Here is a 21781-nt window from a genome sequence, read left to right as displayed (position 1 = left end):
GCGTAGTTCTGGAACAGACAGAGGGGTGAGGGTGAAAGTCACTGAAGTTGGGAACATGACCTGCTCGCACCAGGCCGGGTAGATTTCTGAAGGGACTGGAAGCGATTGCGTTTGCAGGTCATGAGGTCGAGAACCTGGATAAGCTGTGGCGCAATGGGAATGGACAGAATTCTTGTTCCGAAGACCTTATTTAGTGAAAACTCAGCTACAAGGGCTATAAAAGGTAAGAATGGAAAGGATTTGCAGGCAGACCACAGAGTGGGAAGCAACAGTAGCTTCTAAAATGAATTATCATAAGTGCAGTGATATGTACGAGCTGCCTCATTACTCTCTTCCGACCCTTTGATTTTTTTCCTGAAGCTTCTGTTCTTTGCCATCAGTTCACATACCTAAATAAGGTTTTAGATTCCTGTGCCCCCACGTGGAAACTGCACAAGATTTTATCTGGAGTGGACAAGTAAGTTTTCAAAAGAGTGTCAAACCAAGAACGAGAACATATTCATCAAAATCCCTGTTTTGAAAGATAAAACATTTAGTGATATTTGGGAATTTAATGTTTTGATTTGAGTCTTTTCCCTTCTTTATGTGCGACAACAGAATTGGGGGAGTGAGAGGAGGATTCGTTATTTTTTCTTGTGCTTGTCTACTTACATTTTTGGCTTCAAGTAAAACGGCATGCCAAGAGGAGATTAGAAGAGATTTAGATTACTAACAATGAAAGACTTCCAGGTTTTTAATTGCTTGTCTGGTATATTTATTAGAATTATGTGCTCTTTTCTTCAAAGATACTTAAAATAGACCCTCCCCCTTGATTTAGGGATGTAAGGTAATAGGGGATGAGAATGGAGTCAAAGAGGACAAAGTATGTTAAACGCAGGCATTTGCAACAGAACACAAGTACAGTATCGTGGCAGGGCAGGCACTAGGGTGAGGGGAGTGAGGTGCAGATTTTAAGGGTGTGTTAAAATGGTCATCAGAATGAACAATATTGAAGTGTAGTATTTTTTAAAAATCAAAGTTAACACCAAAAATCTCTGATGAGCAAAATATCAACAAATTTTAAAAGACCTGGGCGAATTCTAACGTCCAGGGTGCTGGCTTTATCTCCTGGTGGGAGTTTGGATCCATGTCAGCTTCTCTTTGGAGCAGGGTGCATTTGTCCCTAGGATTCTGCATAAGGGTTGCTTTGCAGAACTGAGCATGAGGAATGTGAAAACCTTCCATAAGTCCAGAGCTACTGTGGCAGTGGATTCCTTTCCTGGTACCGTTACTAGTGTCCGAGATGGTTACGTGCTTTGAGTTCCAACAGACTGAGGTTTATCAGTTCGTGGCTAAGCCAAGCATGAAGCCAATGCAAGTTCGAAATCCCCAAAGGTGTTTCTCACCGGGGTTGCTCGGTGAGGGGCTGGCCACTTCCGGTGATTGAACCGGAGTTTTCCGTTTATCCACAGAACAAGTTCTGTGCTTCCAGCTGCAGTACAGGCCTGCCCACAGTACCCTGCCAGCGTGTTTACACCCTGACCTGGAGGGACCAGCTAAGGGTGAGAAAGTGATTCGCTTTCCGCGTCCATCTCATGCTTGTTTGGTTGGCTGAGACTGGCCATGCATGCTGTGGATGGTCCCGGGGCTTTCAGGTCTCATGGGAAAGCTCTCCATTCATGGAAGCAAACCCAGGTCAACTGGCAGTGTATCCACGCAAATCCATGAAATTCCAAGACGTAGAAAGAGGGAACATTTTGTGCTTCTAAACGATTTCTCATCTAGTGAATCACTGGTTAGAATAAATATTTTAGATAAATGCATGAATATTTCATTGCCTTTACTTGGAGTGTTGAACTTTAAATTGTCTTCCTAGAGTAGAATCATTTTAGAGGCAAATCTTAGAGACGACGTTGGTGGCTGCTTGTCTCAGTTTCCAGAGGGAGGGTCCTGGATTTGTTTCCAATTGATCGAATGATAAGGCGATGGAATGACACTAAAATTTTTTAAAACTCTGAACTGCCAGTGTTATAGTGAGAGTTCTGAGGAGTTTTGTTTTGTTTATTTTGTTTATTAATTGGTGGGCTGTTGTGTGGAAAGACAATTCTTGGGCATGGGTTCTTAGGCACATTCGGCCACCATCTTATTGACCTCTGCCAAGAAAATAAAATGATAAATAGGAAATGCTTTAAACATATAAAAGGGCCACCAACTCTAAGCATAAGACAAGCATTTTACTATTGATTTTTAATCATTTTGAATAGTATTTATGAAATAAGTTTTAGGAGTCTCGACCCCTGATGCCGGTACTGCTAGAAAGACATGTAATTTTGATATCTCCTCATTTCTTTGGCTCGTCTCTAGACTTATGATCAGAAACAAGGAGAGTTGTTGACAGTAGCTTAGTACAATTTCTGCCACATAATGGACTCTGTATAAATAGCAACCTTTGTGCTTCTCTCAGGCCAAGGGGTTACTTCACATGAGTGTATATACCACAAGCTGTTTGCCATGGGCGCTCAATCAGTATCCACTTCCACGGGCAAGTACGCTGGCTGGGAAAAGAGGTATCACCTCTCATGGGGTGTCCCCACCTGCCCGTGTCCCTGGCTGTGACCCCAGCCACCCTGAGGAGGTTCGTGGTCTGTGTCTGCTTCATTCACCTCTACCTCCAGGGATTAGCTCTAGCCACCTCCTCCAGTTTCTCCCCTGATTGGGGCCGCAGCTGTGGTGACTTTGGTGGCTTGACTTAGGAGAATGACACAGAAGAGCAGAGAAAGGCAGGTTGGCCCCTCCTGCCCCCCCTCCCCTTAACGCGTCCTGATCCATAACCAAACAACGTTCAGTTATCCGGATCCTGCAGACCCGAGCTGGCTGGATTGGGTACACGCTCTCTCCTCTACTCAGCTGTGGCGCCAGCCACCTCAAGGTCAGGACCGCCACATTTATACCCCCGCTGCCAGCCAGGGCTGAGGTTTTGGCCACTATCTGTGGTTTCCCTCCTGATTTGACTCTTACTAGATCCATAGCCCACGGTCACATCTGTGGGTTGAGGGAAGGCAGGTAGGTTTGGTATCTGGGGTTCTCAAACTTCCCCAAGCCTCAAAATTACCTGGAGGGCTCTTAAAGCCCTACCCCCAGAGGTTCCCTTTCAATCGGCCAAGCCAGCTTCATGGGCTGAACCCTGTACTCAGAAGCAGCACCCATTCGGCTTAGTGATCGGCTGTCACCATCTTGAAATTCTAATGATTTTTTTAATCTCAGGGCCCCGCATGCTCAGTTTGCCCTGGGCCCTGCATATGGTGGCCAGTCTTGTCAGGAGGTCCAGAATGGAGCTTGAGAATTTGCATTTCCAACAAGTAATGCCTTTCCCAGGTGATAGCGATGCGGCCGCCTCAGAACCACTGAGTGAGGTTTTGCAGAGTCAGCCCAAAGGACAGAGGAAGAGGACAGTGGCTCTCCACCTCCTCTTCTCTCACCTCTGCTGGATCAGATCCAATCACAGCCATGATCATGGAGGAAAAAACAATGTGACAGCTTCAGTTATTTTTGTTATTGCTGTTATTGTTCTCTGTTTTGTTTTAACCAACTGAATGCTCTCATGAAGCATGCTGCCTTTTTAATACCCCCAGCAACATGGACTTGATTTCCCTGTCTGTACACCAGTCCAAAAACAATGTATTGAAGCAGCTCGCAAAAATATGTAAAGTGGAACAATATCATAGTAAGTAATTTGAAAGACCAGGGAAAGGAAAGCAGTGGAAAGAGTAATAAGGTAAGATGAAGTTGGGGTGTGAAACACACAAAGGCTTCACACAAGCTCCAGTATCACACAAGCTCCAATACGCCAACTCGAGTGGAGCCCCAATTCCTCAGAGCCTTTTAGCGGTCATTGCAAAGAGAGATACATTCTTTATTTCATGACCCGTGGTTCTATGTGGAAAAATACTTTTTACCTCCAAGCAGGTAAAAATAACCCGCTTGCCTGGGAGAAACCCAAATGTCCCTAGAAATTTCTTTCATGAGGTGTTTTTCTTTATGCACATAACTGTTGGCTGAATCTGCAACTTATAATACTTTGCTCAGTACATGCTCTTCTACATGTTTTGTAAGACAGAAGAGCAAGCTATGAGACCGAACTATTGTGGTCTCCATGAGCTACAATACGACCTTTCCAAAACTTGCCTCCTATTGTAAAGGGGCCAAAAAGCATTCGAAGCCCTGATAGTTATTTTGTTTTGGCAAGTGAATTGACTTGACTCTCTGTAAAACGGCCCATAAAATAAGGCTTTACGCGCCCACTCTTATCGATATAACACTATGACTTATTCTTGCCGAGTAGACATAAGACATTTTCAGTAGTGAATGGAAAAATGTCAACTAAACAGGGAAAACAACTGAAATTAGCCCAGCGATTTGATTTCTAGCCCTGGTCAGAATGTAGGACCCTGATTCTGAGCTGAGCTCTGTGTTGCTACCAATTCAACACGTTCGGGTTTTCTCATTTTCATAGTAAAGCCTCCTCAACGAGAGTCGAACCCCATGACGACAGACAAGTGTCCATTTGTTTTGTTTTGTGTTCCCTCCACTAGAATTAGGGAGGGTTCCCCCTTTAATTAAAGAGTGGCGGTTAAATCGGTTTTTCCCCCCACTTTCCAGCAGAAGTAGTAAGTTCCTTTTATTTTTCCTTCATTCATTGGAGGCCTAAAGTTTCTGGAAAACCATCCTCGTGGTTGTCCTCTGGCTCTTTTCCCATAAGGTCATCGGTTTAAACAGGAGTCAAGGAAAGGACTGTTTATTCCATGTGGGTAAGAAATTCCCTCAGCAAAAAGTGCTTGGGCCTCTGGCTGCCTCGGTGACAGGGAAAGCATGTCACAGCTGCTGAGATGCTTTCCCCTGGCACTAACCCCTGCTGGAGACCACCGTGAAGCTAGACCCCCCCCCGAGAGTGTCCTTCCTCCGTGTTGCATGCACAGAACCCTTTGGTTAGGAAAGGCTTGCTCAGCCATGGGTGTACCCTCTTTAAGATCACAAAGGATTTGTTTTGAAAAAATTAAACCAAAAGAAAGCAAAGACAAGTAAAGAGAAGTGAAGTGGGGGAGCGCGGGGGGAACAGAAGCAGGTTTGGGAACTTTTCATCAATCTGTGATCATTTTCCTTTAAGATGTCAGGGCCACTGTTTTGAGGAAGGTAGAAAAGACAGATGTTCCCAGGTAAGACTTCCAACGCTCTTGTCATGTTCCTGATGTTCTCATCTTCCTGTTCTGCTCACTGTTTTCACTGTTATTTCTGTTGCTGTGACAACTCATGCACATATAAACCTTAATGGATATGCTAATTAGTACGTTTTACATCAATGTGTAAAAGCACTAGTGCCGTGCAGAATCTTTTTAGGTGTATTTAAATACAGTGGACTCTAGTGATGGTCATATATTTATCCTTTTAGCCGCCAGCATCATCATCGTCATCATCATCATCATCATCGTTGTTATCCTCGTCCTCAGGAAGGACGGATTCACTTACACTAAGTATTTGGGTGCGGGGAGAAAAGGTGTCCGTAAAGCCATAATGAACGACATGTAAAGTTTCGATCGTAGTTTTATCTGAATTATTTTTAATTCAGGATATTGAGGAAAGTAAAAGAGTTATCTACAGTGTTTCCCTACTTAACAGATAGTGAGCAGCAGACTTTAATTTTTAAATGGAAACAGGGATTGAGCCAACAGGCGTTTCAGTGATGCACCTTGGAGAAGGCAGGGATCCATGTGTTTCACCCTCCCCCGCGCCACTTCGCCTTGCTGTTTCCTGTAACATCTGTTGGGTTTTACTGCCATCTGCTGGCCATTTCATAGAAACGCTTTCACCTTATCGACACAGGCGTCTTGGAACCTTGCTCCGAAGCTCTTTTTGTTTCAGCCCGTGTCCATGCATTCTCCTCCTGTCCTGTGTGAAACCGTCGGATTGTTTGAATCTGGTCACTCGTTGTTAACACACTCACGCACCTGTAATTGTCTCCTTGTGCCAGAAGCCCCGACATGCTGAGGTCGGAAGTTTCCTTTTCCGTGGGAGGAAGGCATTCGTCCACAGATTCCAACAAGGCCTCCAGCGGAGACCTCTCCCCTTATGACAACAACTCCCCAGTGCTGTCCGAGCGCTCCCTGCTGGCTATGCAAGAGGACGTGGCCCCGGGGGGCTCAGAGAAGCTTTACAAAGGGCCAGAGCAGTATGTGCGGGTGGGCCATTTGCCATCTTCGAAGTCGAGGGAGAGTTCTCCTGGACCAAGGCTTGGGAAAGGTAACTCCACCAGTGACGTTGATTGCATGTGGCCTCATGTGGGCGCTTTGGACCTTCTCTCCATCCCTTCACCATTTCACGTTTCTCTAATTCAATGAGCATATACTGAGGACCTGCCAAACCCCGACTCTGAGTCTGAGTCCCCGCAGACCCAGCTAGCTGGGAAGCAGTCTCAAGCTCTGACAACCCCTGACATTCCCAGCTGACTTTTCTGCTCCAGCATCCGAGGAACTTTGTGTGTCCTGGCCTGTGGGTTTGGGTGCATATTTGTTAGGCTAAGATGTCACCAAACCATTACCGTTAACTTTTATAAAGAGAACAAGCTGAACTTACTATATAACAAGCTGGCATGTTCCAAAGAGGTCTCCATGGGAGATGACATTTGTAGGCAGAATAAGGTTTCCATGGTCAAATACATTTGGGAAATATTGGGTTGACCAAGCTAACGGTCTCGCTACTGTACAAGTTCTCAAACTCTTTAAAGTGCTAGTGGGCACCATGAATTTCCACAGTGGGAGGGAGGGTATGGGTTGCAGCTTTTCTCAAATTCATTTGACCACCGAATGTTTGGTTCTGTTCTCTCCCTCCACGGAGTAATTCCTCAGGGTCAGGACTCAACAGGACACTTTTAAAGTAATAATTGGAAGACACAGTACAAATTCTTACTATTTTATCTCAAATTTATAGTTTAATCTGAAGAGCCACTCTGAAAGGGCTTGTTTTTTTTTTTTTTTTTGGTGTTTTTAATCACAGCAGTTTTTTTTTAATTTTACAAATATTCGTGTCAAAATTATTTTTACATGTTCCCATCAGGCATAAAATTTATTTTTAAAATGCGAAAGTACTTGCCTCATCTGTAAAATGGACTCAGGGTCATCTCTTCAGGATTAAATGAGAGAATGCATATGAACCGTGGAACACAGGGAAGCATCCAGTAGACGTTTGCTTCTAGAAATAGTCATTATTATCACGTGGCAGAGCTGTTGCCACCCATCACAATTCTACTCGTTTCCTATTGCTGCCGTAACAAAAGACCACAAACTTAGTGGTTTAAAACAGCACACAAATTTATTATCATACAGTGCTGGACATCGGAAATCCAAAATGGGTCCACAGGGCTGTGTTCCTTCCGGAGACTCTAGGGAACAATCTGTTTCCTTGCCTTTTCCAGCTTCCAGAGGCTGCCTGCATTCTTTGGTTCCTGGCCCCTTCCTCCATCTTTAAAGCCAGCAACGTAGCGTCTTCTACCTTGCCTCCCTCTTATAAAGACCCTTGTGATTACATTGGGCTCGCACGGATAATCCAGGATCATCCCCTCATCTTAAAATCCGTAACTTAAGCACACCTGCAGAGTCCCTTTTGAATATAACATCTTTACAGGTTCTGGGGATCATGACACAGACATCTTTGTGGGAGTCCTTACTTATTCTGTCTACCACAGCCGTCATAGAGAAAGAGCCTTTTTGTAAATCTCAAATGGAATAAGCATCTTAAAAGGCAGGTCTGCATTGTATTCTGTCTTGTATCCATCACAATCTCGAATATAGTACTTTGAGCAAAAGAGATGTTATAAACATATTTGTTTATTGATTTTTTGCTCTTCAGTTTGATTGTGAGTTACATACCTTTTTTATACACTTCTTCCTAGATATGGCAGAGGAGGCTTTCAATATCTGGGGAACTTGGCATTCAACATTAAAAAGTGGATCCAAAGACCCAGGAATGACAGGTAAAGGATGATTCTTTAAAACTGGTATTTCATTTACTTTTTAAGTTAATTTCCTTTCATTTTCACCTTACTATCATCGTATTACATGCTTGTCAAATATTATTTGGAAAATGCTGGAAACAGAGAAAAAGGGGATAAATATACTTTTCCTTTCCACCAAAGTACATCAGTCTTTGACTTTATTTCATTTCATTTGCAAGAGTTTTTAAAGATAGTTACAATCATTCTCTCTGTGTACCTTTATATGATTTATTTACCGTCCATTCTCCAGTTATTTTCCATTATTATTGTTAAGAGCCATGTAGTATTCCAGATGCATATTCGTAGTCTATAGCCCAATGCTGGGACAATGAGTTGTTTCCATTTTTTATTGATGTTGTAATAAGTTATGATGTCAGGGACCTCTTTTATGTAACTTGTTTTTTTTGGGTATTTTAAGTTATTAACAAATTCACAAAATTTCAGAAAGCCAGTTACAAATCCAGAATAGTAAAGTGGGGGACTTCCCTGGTGGTCCAGTGGTTAGGAATCCAAGCTTCCACTGCTGAGGGCCTGGGTTCAATCCCTGGTTGGGGAACTAAGATCCTACAAGCCGCGTGGTGCAGCAAACACAAAAACAAAACAAACAAAAAAACAGAATAGGAAAGTGGGTCAAAAATGATGAACCTTTTCAAGCATTCAGAGGTACAGTCACTTCACATGCCATAGAAGATCCGTTGGCTTATGCTCCATAAGCTGTAGATGGCAGTGCCATTTCACTGTACTGTCCGTGTCACTTTGACCTCATTGGTACTGCAAATCACTGGGTTTGCATTGTGGCTTCTTTAAAGAACAAAATTGTATTTATTATTTTCATTTGCCTTTACTTCTCACCAGTATTTTTTCATTTTTCTATTAATCAGCTGAATTTCCCCCACTGATTATAAGTTATGTCATTGGCTTTTTGTGTATGCTAGTGTTTTTAAAATTGATTCTTACAAACTCTTCCTATCATAAAGACGTTAACCCTTTGTCCACTTTGTTTGCCACTGATATTATTATCCCTTGCATTTTTTTCCCCTTTTTGGATATCTGAAAATTTTTTAATGTTTTACATAAGTAAGTCTATCACTCTCTCTTGTTGTGAATTATTTCGCAAAATTAATCTTTACTTTTACTTAAGCATTGGAGAGTCAGTCATCTGTGTACTTTTCCCTTTCATAGTATTCCATTATTTTAACCCTTAATTCTTTAATCCATCTGGAATATATGTTAATATATTGCATGAAGTGTGTAAATTGTTTTGTTTTATTGTTTCTCCCAAATGTGTGTGCATGTATGTATATGTGTGTATATGTTCCTTTTCTCATTGTTTTGTAATACCTCCCATATGACATTTTTAAAGCATGGTACATTTTTAACTTAATGGCCTCTAATCCAGTTTGAGTACTTGAGTACTGATCCATTATCTAACTACATCTCACTGTATCCCATGAAGTGCTTTACTGCCTTTTCCCCCAAGGATAAACTATTCCACGATATTCTGCTCTGTTTTCCTTCGCTGTTTCAACTCTGATCTGTCCCTATATAAATGCTTATATGCCCCTCTCTCCCCAAAGTGATCTGCTCTCTTTCCTGCCTACTAAAAAGAAATGAGAGGACAGGGCAAAACCATAGGGAAAAGGCAGCCTGGGGACATAGGCCCCAGGAACTCCGCACTTGCTTGTGAAATGCACTGTTTTGCTCTCCTTTCAATTTCCTGAGGAAAGTTGTATCAGTTAGGGAAGGCCAACTGCTGTAAGAAACACCCCCTAAATGTCAGTGGCTTAACCTCTCGCAGGTTGATTTCTCCCTCACCGCCCAGTCCACTGCGGATTGTGCAGGGCGAGGAAGGGTGGGAGTGCTCTGTTCCACAGAGTCATTCAGGGGCTCAGGTTCCATCTAGCCAGTGGCTCCCCCATCCTCAGAGGCTTTGGAGTCTTCCATGGTTTCTCCATCCTGGGCTAGAAGTTAAAGGAAGGGAGGAAGCAGGAAAGACTAGGAGTGCATTTGGTTTTTGTTTGTTTGTTTACTAGACCAGGCCTAGAAATGGCTCACATCACACCTCTGCACATGTGTTAGCCAGACCTCATTTATGTGGCCCTCCTAACTGCAAGGGAGGCTGGGAAATGTCATCCAGTAAGGAAAGGGGACGATTTGGTGAACAACGAGCCAGTCTCTCCCACAGTGGTGGTGGTGGAATATACACAGCGGCTGCTGTCTTCATTATCTTCTGGCACCAAATGAGGCATTTTTGATTCATTTCATTTATTCCTACAGCTTTAACTGACACAACAGAAACATGGAAACATTATTTGTGTCTCCTCTGGATTGCAAGTTGCACTGAACAGGAAGGGAATGTTCCTTTCACCTTCTAGGTTCAGAAAAGTTTTCATAACCACGCAGAAGGGGGCTTTCCTAAAACATGAATTAGGGCCAGGGACTATCTGGTTGCATTTGACAGCTAACCTGTCAGAGTCCAGGCATCTGTCTTTGGAGCTGCTTCACGAATTGTGCCAGTAATCAAAAAGCACTGCTCACGTCTCTTACTAGGAAGTCTTTCACTTTAGGCAACAACAACTAAGCGTGTCCTCACTTTTTCCGTTTTTGAAACTGGCAGGTAGGAAGGAAATAACAGGGCATCCCGACAGGGGTTCTACAAACCAATTCCATTTCTCGTCCTTCTCTCCGGCTCCCAGGTTCCTACGGAGACATTTTTGAAAGCAGCTCCCTCCGACCGGGGCCGTGTTCTCTTTCTCAAGGGAACCTGTCCCCCAATTGGCCCCGGTGGCAGGGGAGCCCCATGGAACTGGACAGTAGTGCGCAGGTCATTGGCAGGACTCAGACCACGAGCACCATCGCCGAGTGCAGGGCGCACGCGCCCGTGGCCCGCGTCTGCAGCACGCCCCCCGTCAAGGGCGGCGGGGGCGGGAGGCGCGCGCCAAGGCCAAGGCCGGAGCCGTGCTGGACTCCGAGCAGCGCCGAAGACCTCGCGGAGCGCGAGCCGGCGGTGGCCTGGCTGCAGAGGCGAGCCAAGCCTCTGCACCAGAGACCTGCAGAGGGTGCCGGGCACGACAAGAGGCCTCCTCCTCCGTATCCTGGTCCAGGCAAGCAGGCCCTAGCATCGGCCCACCAGCCCGCGGAGCCGCCGCTGTGGAGGCCCCAGAGGCCAGAAGGAGGCTCCGGAAGAGCTTTGGAAGAGGGAAGCCAAAGAGCCGAGCGAGAACATCAGGCCGCCCAGCCAAAAGCGAGCAGCGCCTACCCCGGTCCCGCCAGCGATGAGAACAGTAAGACCTTGGGGGAACCCAACTGGCTCGACTGGCAGAGAGGGCGGTGGCAGATCTGGGAGCTCTTATCCACCGACAGCCCCGACGCCCTCCCGGAAACGCTGGTGTGAGCTCGGCCCTCCCGTCCCAAACAGCTTGCTTCCACCCAGTGGGGGGAAGTGCGTGTTGGACAATTGGGCGCTTACTTGTTTTTCTTCTTTTACACTTAAAAAAAAAAAAAAATAACACGAGAAAAGTCAGTTCACTTAAAGATATAGAGCGCTAGGACCCTGGCCATTTCTAATAAGATTCTATTGCATAGCCAGCCTTCAGCAAAAACAGAGACAGAAATGGAGGCCAATATCCAATCGAAAAGCTATTCACCTTGGCTCTGTATAACATAAAACTCTTGCTTTGGTATAGCTTAATTGTATTTATGTGTCTTCAGTTTTGACTCTTGTATATTCTGTAACAGATTATGTATGATAATCCTATATGTTATATTCACAGAAAACAGAAGAAACACATTTTTTAATCACCTATTCTAAGTAATGAGATTCTATAGAGTGTTCTAGAATGCGCACAAGCGGGTGTCTGTGCTTTGGCCATAGCTTTTTAACTGGGGACAGCCCTTCCTTCAATGCCTAAGGAAAACACTAACAAAACAAAATAAAACAGAATATGAGAAGCCATATTTTTCTATAGTCGTGAGATGCAACAACATATAGTCACTGAATGCTTTTTCGTATTGAATATGTTGTAAGGAAAATATTAAATTTGGTACATTATGGAATATATTTTTAGAATCTGTTTAGAAAGAATTCAGAGAGAAAGGCCGTGCCTGCCAAAGAAGGAATGTTTAAGAAGTTGTCCTTCCCATTTTAGGTCAAATTCAATTTTATAGAGACCATATATAATATATATTTATCATGTACGATTTTTATCTATTTTTCACAACTGCCAACTGGAATCCAACTATCAAGTGTTTAAGGATCGAAAGAGAGTATTCAAATTACAGAACATGGTTTTTCCTTTTGCCCCATAATCAGTTTTAACCAAATTATATATGCAGTGCTTTGTAAAGTAAATCATATTCGGAAAAAAATTAAGCTCTGTATGTACATTGTGCCAAAGGCTGAGGAAATGTTTTCTTTGGTAATTTTATGTGTAGTGTGAAGTGTTCCTACCATAGTTCAGTAGTAAATTTGAAGTTTTTCAACTGCAAAACAATTTTTGACCAGCAGGTGGCAATTCGCTTCAGTATTTTATGAAATTTTCTTTTCACTTCATGAGGGAATGTGTATTATACAAAAAGATGGTTGTTGTTTTTTTTTATAAAACATGCTACTCTTTAATTTTCATATTGGCGATGACATTTTCAGTGGTGTTTCCTAAAGTTCTTACTTGTGCCATAATGAATAAAAAGTTAAGCAAAGCCTTCGTTCCCTGGCATTAAATCTAGTGAGTGAACTCGCACCCCATTCCAAACATACACTTCCCTATCCCCAAGTCCAAGTGTAACAAATAATGGCAGTACTATACATACACAGCTAAAGAGCTAGTAAAAAATATCAGGTGGCTTGGGGACGTAAACCCCAGTGACACTGAAGCACGTGAAGGCTGACTGTCTCTCATTTGAAACTCAGTTGTCGATGAGGAGGTGGTTTGCTCCAGGATGGGAACTCAGGTTTCCCACCTGCTGGGCAGGTGTTGCCCAGCACAATCCTTGTAAATTACATCTGCACTATAGGCCTTAGATGCTCCTTTTGCTTCAGGGCTGAAATAATGAAGTCTAAAAATGCTATCTGATGCCTCTTGTCGGGGAATGATAAGGATATCTTCAAGCTCTGTCATTGGGTCCAGCACTTCCGCCACTGGCAGGGACTTGGGAGGGATTCGCCTGCCGGCCTCTGGTTCCTCCTGGGTGCCCACACGCAGCCCAAAGTTGCCAGCAAGACCCAGAGCAAACGCTGTCTGACTGTGGACCACAGGTTGCTTTCCTGTGCCACCTCTTCTCTTCCTCCTCCCGCTGACTCTGTGTTTTCTTGGCTTTGAATTTGACACCAGTCCGGCCAGTTCTCTGTCTCCTTTCTGGACTCAACTGCCTGATATATGGGACCCCCCCCCACCAGGTTCTTGCCCTAACAGTCCTATTTTTTAAACTGCCAGATCAAATGGCCCTGAGGGTGACGTCTGTGTCACAAAAGGTAAAGTATGTCTATCTATTAATAGTCAGATCTAGAATAGTACAGAAAACATGGCTCAGAATATTTTTTATATAATTAAATTGTGGTGTGTGTGTGTGTGTGTGTGTGTGTGTGTGTGTGTGTGTGCTGTGCCTGTTTATGCCCATGTACGTACATGTAATGAACAATATTCACTCTCCCTTTCTCTTTAGATGGTTTAAGCCCAGTGGCCCTATCTTTAGCTTAGTGAGTGAAAGCTTGTTTCTCAGATACCTTTATCACATGGAAAATAAGCTGTTTCTTTAAATTAATTTTTATTGGAGTATAATTGCTTTACATCTCGAGAAAAAAATCCAAACCACAGGAAAATTCCAATAAAGGTTGGAATTCATCGGCACGGTCAAGGCAGCGGATGACGTCGTGAAGACGTGGAGCTGCAGACAGTGGTCTCTGGGGTGTAGACCCCTGGCCTGGCGTGGTCTGCGGTTCCTCACGGGGCACAGAGCACCAGCCCCAACCGAAGGCCCCCAGAGGTTTCAGAAGGGTCAGAAAATTCTCTCAGTTCAATTTGACCAACGTCTGTTCAGCCTTGAGTGAGCAACTCAGACTCATCCCAGTCTGCCTGGGCCATCCCAGGTTTAGTAATAAAAGCTCCACATCCTGGCATGGTAGGGAAAGGGGCCAGGATCCAGAGCGTGCCACCTTGGTACCTCTCAGGTAGGGTCGCCAGATAAGATACAGGAAGCCCAGTTCAACTGGAATGTCAGATAAATGACTAATCTTAATTTAGTATGTCTCAGGTACCATTTTGGATATACTTACACTTTTAAAAGATTCGTTGTCCCAGATGTTGCATGGGACACACAAATATTGCAAAAGGATTTGCTGTTTATCTGACATTCCAGTTGAACTGAGCATCTGTTTGCTAAGTGTGGCCACCCTGATCTGCAGCCTTGCTAGCCACTAGGTCCCCAACAGCCTGCTTGACATCTACACCGAACGCCCCACGGTGCCTCAACAGCCCTGAACGACCAACTGCAGCCTCGACTTCCACGTGGAGCCACGTGGTCTCCAGCCCCTACCCACCTATCCGTCCAGGGAGTCTCACCTGCAGCCTCCCTGGGATCCCAGGCTTGTTGACTCATTTGGTCGTAGGCGCGTCCCTGCTTAAAAGACATCGGGGCCAGCTTTTCCCTCTGGCCTACAGGACAAGGTCCACATCCTTCATGATGCCGTCAAAACGCTCCACAATCTGGTCTCGATCTGCCGTCTGCACCTCATCTCTCCCCATACTCTGGCCACGTGCAGAAAACGCCCCATTCCCACGGACAGGACACGCTTTCCTGCCTCTGTCCCAAGGGCCTCGAATGCTCTTCCTTGCTTTTCCTATTCAGTCAAATGCTAATTTTCTTGTAAAATTAGCGTGACTCCTCCCCTCCCACAAGCACGCCGAATCGCCGCTTAGTCTGGCATTTGGCGCAGGTGACCATGTTAACAAGCATCGCTGTGCATTATGGGTACGGCCGTACATTTTTATCTGTAGGTCATTCCCACTCTGTCCCTGACGCCGGGGACTATGTCTTCAGGACTGGGCAGAGACCGGACATAGAGTTGGTGTTTGATAAATGTTGGCTGAACGTATGCGTATAAATACGATCGAGCAGTTTACCACGCAGTGGAGAAAAAGTACAAGGCCGTCCGCCTTCTGGCAAGTACAAAGGTAGGACTTTATTTTCCAGGTAAAAAGGTTTTTAAAGAAAGGAGGAGGCAGTCTGGGGAGAAGCTGATGGCAAGCACAGAGACACTGTCTCCTAACCAGCTTTGCCCCACAAAGACCTCTGTACTGTAGGGGACAAAGAGGGCGGGCGGGTGGCCTGTGATGCATCACCTTTTCACTCCTAAGATTTAAACTTTCATAGTAAACGTGAGAAGCAGATGTGTATTTCCATGGTTCCTGGTTGGTGCTCTATAAGTATTTAATGATTGAAGAAACAGTGACGTTTCAAAGTGTGGGCTTCAGGGTCAGAGAGAACACAGCTTGACTACCGGCTTTATCATTCATTAGCTGGGTACCAGTTACTTGAACTGGCTAACTCTCCATTTTCTCAGAGTAGTCGAAGCATAGTAACACCCAACGCCCAGGATTGTTCTGAGGGTTAAGTGAGAAAATACCTAGAGTTGCGGCAGCCATACAACACGTATTCAACAACTGGCAGTATAATTGGTGTCCCATGTGAGATCACTTTAGAAAAAATAAATTGGGGCCCTCTGCTGCGAAATGCAGGTACGATGAGCTAACATTTATTAACGACACCTGCTCTGGTCTAAGTTTCACTCATATTAACTCATTTCATCCCCCACAAGCGGTAGACGGGAACCATGACTATCCTCATTTTCCAGGGGGCACAAAAGACTCAGAGTGACATCAAATGGGTTGCCCAAGGTCGCATAGCTGGAAGGTAGCAGAACCAGGATTTGGTGGCGGGCCATCCAAGTGTGCGGGCCTGCTGTTTGGACCGAACCTTCCGTTGTCCACTAGGGGGAGCAAAGCTGTTTCTTGTTTCCTTACAAACAAGATGACCACGTTTGCTTAGAGGGTGTAGGTGTTTAATCACCAGTTAAACAAAAGACCCTTTAACAGGAGAAAAGGGTTCATTTCATATGCATACAGGAACCAACAGAAGAATTATCTGGCTCCTTAAATAGTTAAAGGTTTACAGACCTAACCTAGCAGGGAAAAGGGAGTGGGGAGAAACAGCTTCTAAGGGAAAAACAAATAGGTTTATTTAAGAAAAACAAACGGGTTTTTAGGAGAGCAGACAGGAGATAAGAACGTTTTTGATAATGGTTGTCTATACAGGTATGATCAGTCTTTCTGTCTCCATCAGGACCATAAAACTCCCCCAGAGAGGGGATTTATGGTAGCTTCATTTCCCAGAAGTTGCTTTTAGTCAGATAAGGGAAGCTCAGGAAGGCTTTTTTCTGCATCTGTTGAATCTCAAATGTCTTCAGCTTAAAACCGTCTTTATGCCAAGTCTTGGATTCTGAGTGGTCTTCTCCACAAGGGTAAAATGAATTAGAGAAGGAATTAGAAACACGCTTATTCATGCAGGAAAGAAACATGGCAACTCAGTGGTCAGAGTCCTCTTAAAGTAAAATCACTTTACTTGGTCAAAGACCAAGGATCTGGGTCCAGAATCTGCTTGGGAAACTCAGTCATGAGGGGAACCTGAGGGCAGATGAGTCGCCTGGTTGGTTTTCCTTCCTGTTGCTTCGCAGGAGGTGAGCTGGCCGCCATCAGCCGCTTATCCCATCTGGAGGGGCGGATGCCATTGTGGCCATGAGCACAGCTGAGCTTGGCAGAAGGGCAAAGACTTGCTAGGGACCAAGGCAGTGCTGGTTTGCAATGTCACTGCCGAGTAAAGTGTGCAAAGAAGCAATTCAGCAGTGACAGAGCTCAGACGCCAGAGGGACAAGCTGGCCTGGCCCCGGTGAGGTTTTCAACAGCCATTCTGCAAACATGAACGTTATGGGTTGAATTGTGTCCGCCACCGAAAAGTCGTTGAAGTCCTAACCCCCAGTACCTGTGAGTGACCTTATTTGGAAAGAGAGTCTTTGCAGACGATCAACTTAAGATGAGGTCACTAGGGTGGACCCTAATCTAGTATGACTGTTGCCCTACTAAAAAGGGGGAAGTTTGGACGCAGAGACAGACACATACCCAGGGAGAACGCCTTGTGAAGACTGGAGTTCTGCTGTCACAAGCCAAGAACAGCCAGAACCTGGGAGAGAGGCCCGGAACAGACCTTCTAGCACCTTCGGAGGTGGCACAGCTCCGTCAACATTTTGATCTTACTTGTAGCTTCCAGAACTGGGAGGGAATACATTTCTGGTGTTTAAACCACTCTGTTTGTGGCACTTTGTTACGCCCTTGCAAGCGAGCATGGTGAACAAAGCTCAAGGAGCAGAGACAACCCAGAACACCTCTGCAGCTCGGGGGAGCGGCCACCAGGAGAGCGTTTGCCTTTTGAGACCACGATTCACATAGAAGAAGTACCCAGTATCAGAGGGGTTTTCTGTGTCCCCGTTGGGTGGGCATTGTCTTCACCCCATTGTCACCTTCCCCCGCCCCCATCATCACCTACCAGAGCGATGTGAGATGAACTTTCAAAGGAAAGCTTTTCGTTATTAAAACAAGACAAAGGTTGGAATTCTGCAACATTTAGAACTGAGGGGAGCAGGAGGACTTCAAGGATGACTTGGGAATAAGCAGCATTGGACAAGTGGCATTTGCATGTAACATTTGCTTTCACATTTCCTACTTGGAACTTTGACCCACGGCTGTGTAAGTACGTGGCAGTTGTAAATGCATCGCAAAGATGGGGCGTGCGTAAGTGCAGAGGATTGGAAGGATGCGGGAGGAATGGGAAGCTCGAGCCCTGGCCCCGGGACCGGCAGCCTCAGCATCTCCTGGGGACGCTCTCGGAATGCCGATTCTCACGGGACCTACTGAATCAGGACCCCTGGCGGTAGGGCCCAGCAATCTGCATTTTAACAAGCGCTCCAGGGGATTCTGATCTACACACAGTTTTGAAGAGCATCTAGCTGGGGAAACCACGGAATGGGGAGAGGTGGAGTGGGGAAAGGCAGCAAGATCCAAAATGCTGCCCTCGTGCAATACTTTGTCTGAACAGTATCGAATCATATTTTTTTAAGTCAGATGACACAGGAAATCATAAAATGAGTTTTAACTGAAAGCACATAAACGGACACCATTTGCTCAGCTTCCGACGTGGAGCCGAGGCTGTTTCTTTCTCTGGGTGCGGGAGGCGCAGCAGCCCACCTCCCCCTTCTTAGCTCATCCACAGCCATCGTCTAACACCCCACCTCCAGCGTCTTTGAAGCAAAGTGTAGAAACCACTACTACTTTTGCAGTGAGCAAAGAATTATTCTGGATGGTTACAGTATTTCCCCAATGCTTTCCAGTTTCATGGCAGTATTTTTAGTGATTCTCCTTTAAACCCTTCTTAATCACTCCTTACTATGTACAGACTTGGTTTATGCATCGTCTTTTGTTTTGCTTAATTAAAATAATTAAGTTACTGACTCTTGGTAGACTGACAACTCGGTTAATAGGAGATCTGTTAGCTGTAGGGATCAGCCAGCACATATTTTTCCTTTTTTTCAAGTAGATTTACTGAGCTATAAGTGTATACCAGACACTTCACACATTTAAAGTGTACAATTCAGTGGTTTCCAATCTAGTCACAGAGCTGTGCAACCATCACTGTTAGAACATTTTCATCGGCCCTGAAAGAAAACCCTACACCCATTAGTAGTCACTCCCCATCCTCTCTCACCCCAACTGTGGCATCCACTAACCTACTTTCTGCCTCTATAGATTTACCTATTCTAGGCATTTCTATAAATGGAATCATACCATATTTGGCCCTTTGTATTGCTTAGCATAATGTTTTCAAGATTCATCCACATTGTAGCATATATCAGTGTTTCATTCCTTTTTATGGCTGAATAAGATTCCATTGTACGGATGGACGACAACTTGTCTGCCCAGTCATCAGCTGATGGACTTTGGGGTTGTTTCTAAGCCAGCACTATTTATAGAGGAAAAGGAAAGCACTGGTTAACCAGGAATTATCTGAAATGTAGTCTTTTAAGAGTGCATCCACTCAGGGAGATCAGCTCGGTGTTTTGTGACCACCTAGAGGGGTGGGATAGGGAGGGTGGGAGGGAGACGCAAGAGGGAGGGGATATATGTATACGTATAGCTGATTCACTTTGTTATACAGCAGAAACTAACCCACCATTGTAAAGCAATTATACTCCAATAAAGATGTTAAAAAAAAAGAGTGCATCCATTGATGTACTTTATGTAAAAACTAGTTTGAAGTAGGTTTTCAAACCACATTGTCTTCCCTGAGCTTAAAAATTTTCAGCATAAAACATGGCATAACCCAGTCCATCGAACATGAGAGAAAGAGGCCACATAAAACCTAGAATTCTGGTCAGAAAGGAACCTTCAAGAGAATCTATGGAAAGTGAGGCTTATAGACCTAAAGTGATGGTTCAAATCCCCTAGCCAATGCAGAGAATCAGTCTAGAAATGAAGACCCCCAAGCCTGTCTTCTTCCATTCCACCAGCCACCATCTCCAGATTTGAAATGCCAACCTAAGAGAGTGAAGGAAAAAATACTTTAATGAAATGACAACTAATTTTTAAATTAATTAGTGATATAATTCTCTAGTGGGCACTGCAGTTTTCCCCAAATGGTTCGTCTGGGTTAATCTAAGCACGAGGCACTCTCCTGGGAACGTGAAAGGTGAGGGGTGTGAGGACACAGGCCTAATGCCAAACTGGCCCAAATCGATTAAAGAGAAAACTTATTTTCCATTGGTTGTGGGAGACTTCCCCCTCGCACCCCGCCTCATATCCACTGGCCATAAATAAGGATCGGAAAGCTCAGACAGCAACTAGAAGCCATCTGATGATGATGAAAGAAATCAGCCAATTGAGATGAGGCTGAAATTGAGCTTGGAAGGAAGTCATCCGGAGATATGCAATCGACCAGGCACATACCCAATCTTGCACTTACGGTGGTGAGTCCCAGCAGGGATTCTCTTCCTTGCAGCCAAAAGCATCCTGATAATATTCCATACCCAGCCACTGAAGAGCCACAGGAACTCATCACATTAACTTATCCTGAATGTAGAAGGAATAGCAATGTGTATAAAAGACGATTCTGCACAGAGCTCCAAAATAATAACCTTTAATCATCCATCAGGACTCCACTCCACTGTTACTGTGAAATCGTCTCTCTTCTCACAATTCCTAGGTTATACCACTCAACATGAATAGTTTCTGCAGCCCCTGTCACATGTGACAATGTATATGTTAAAGCATTAAGTAAAAGCTAATTATAAATGTAAGCCTCATCCCCCAAATAGATATAGGCTCCCCAAGAAGAAACTTGTCTTCGAAACTTTAATTTCCAGTACCTGCTATGATTTCACAAAAACAGTGGAATGCTTGCCATGTGATGTGTGTTAAAAACCTGCCAGAGGGCTTCCCTGGTGGCGCAGTGGTTGAGAGTCCGCCTGCCGATGCGGGGGACGCGGGTTCGTGCCCCGGTCCGGGAAGATCCCACGTGCCGCGGAGGCCCAGCACAATCCTTGTAAATTACATCTGCACTATAGGCCTTAGATGCTCCTTTTGCTTCAGGGCTGAAATAATGAAGTCTAAAAATGCTATCTGATGCCTCTTGTCGGGGAATGATAAGGATATCTTCAAGCTCTGTCATTGGGTCCAGCACTTCCGCCACTGGCAGGGACTTGGGAGGGATTCGCCTGCCGGCCTCTGGTTCCTCCTGGGTGCCCACACGCAGCCCAAAGTTGCCAGCAAGACCCAGAGCAAACGCTGTCTGACTGTGGACCACAGGTTGCTTTCCTGTGCCACCTCTTCTCTTCCTCCTCCCGCTGACTCTGTGTTTTCTTGGCTTTGAATTTGACACCAGTCCGGCCAGTTCTCTGTCTCCTTTCTGGACTCAACTGCCTGATATATGGGACCCCCCCCCACCAGGTTCTTGCCCTAACAGTCCTATTTTTTAAACTGCCAGATCAAATGGCCCTGAGGGTGACGTCTGTGTCACAAAAGGTAAAGTATGTCTATCTATTAATAGTCAGATCTAGAATAGTACAGAAAACATGGCTCAGAATATTTTTTATATAATTAAATTGTGGTGTGTGTGTGTGTGTGTGTGTGTGTGTGTGTGTGTGTGTGCTGTGCCTGTTTATGCCCATGTACGTACATGTAATGAACAATATTCACTCTCCCTTTCTCTTTAGATGGTTTAAGCCCAGTGGCCCTATCTTTAGCTTAGTGAGTGAAAGCTTGTTTCTCAGATACCTTTATCACATGGAAAATAAGCTGTTTCTTTAAATTAATTTTTATTGGAGTATAATTGCTTTACAGTGTTATTAGTTTCTACCGTACAGCAAAGTGAATCAGCTATACATATACGTATATCCCCTCTTTTTTGGGATTTCCTTCCCATTTAGGTCACCACAGAGCATTGAGTAGAATTCCCTGAGCTGTACAGTAGGTTCTCCTTAGTTATCTTTTTTTTTTTTTTTTTTTTTTTTTTTTTTTTGCGGTACGCGGGCCTCTCACTTTTGTGGCCTCTCCCGTTGCGGGGCACAGGCTCCGGACGCGCAGGCTCAGCGGCCACGGCTCACGGGCCCAGCCGCTCCGCGGCGTGTGGGATCCTCCCGGACCGGGGCGCGAACCCGGT

At 44.9% G+C, this 21781-nt stretch overlaps 1 protein-coding gene across 4 annotated transcripts in view; it reads left to right on the top strand.

The window, feature by feature from the left end:
* ARHGAP6 (Rho GTPase activating protein 6) overlaps positions 1–12660 on the top strand; it is a 491723-nt gene extending 479063 nt beyond the window's left edge. For 3 of the 4 annotated variants that reach the window (XM_007129261.4, XM_028492520.2, XM_028492518.2), the window contains exons 11-13: positions 6005–6273; positions 7922–8002; positions 10720–12660. In XM_007129261.4, coding sequence (XP_007129323.1) covers positions 6005–6273; positions 7922–8002; positions 10720–11417 — 1048 coding nt within the window. In that variant the 3' untranslated portion in view covers positions 11418–12660. The remainder of the gene's footprint in view (positions 1–6004; positions 6274–7921; positions 8003–10719) is intronic. The other variant, XM_028492519.2, reaches the window with a different exon arrangement.
* The last annotated feature ends 9121 nt before the right edge of the window (positions 12661–21781 follow it).

This window comes from Physeter macrocephalus, chromosome 7 (assembly GCF_002837175.3).
Source record: "Physeter macrocephalus isolate SW-GA chromosome 7, ASM283717v5, whole genome shotgun sequence".
In the NCBI taxonomy this organism is placed as follows: domain Eukaryota; kingdom Metazoa; phylum Chordata; class Mammalia; order Artiodactyla; family Physeteridae; genus Physeter; species Physeter macrocephalus.
Note: the sequence above shows the minus strand (reverse complement) of the source record. Positions and strands in the feature narration are given on the sequence as shown.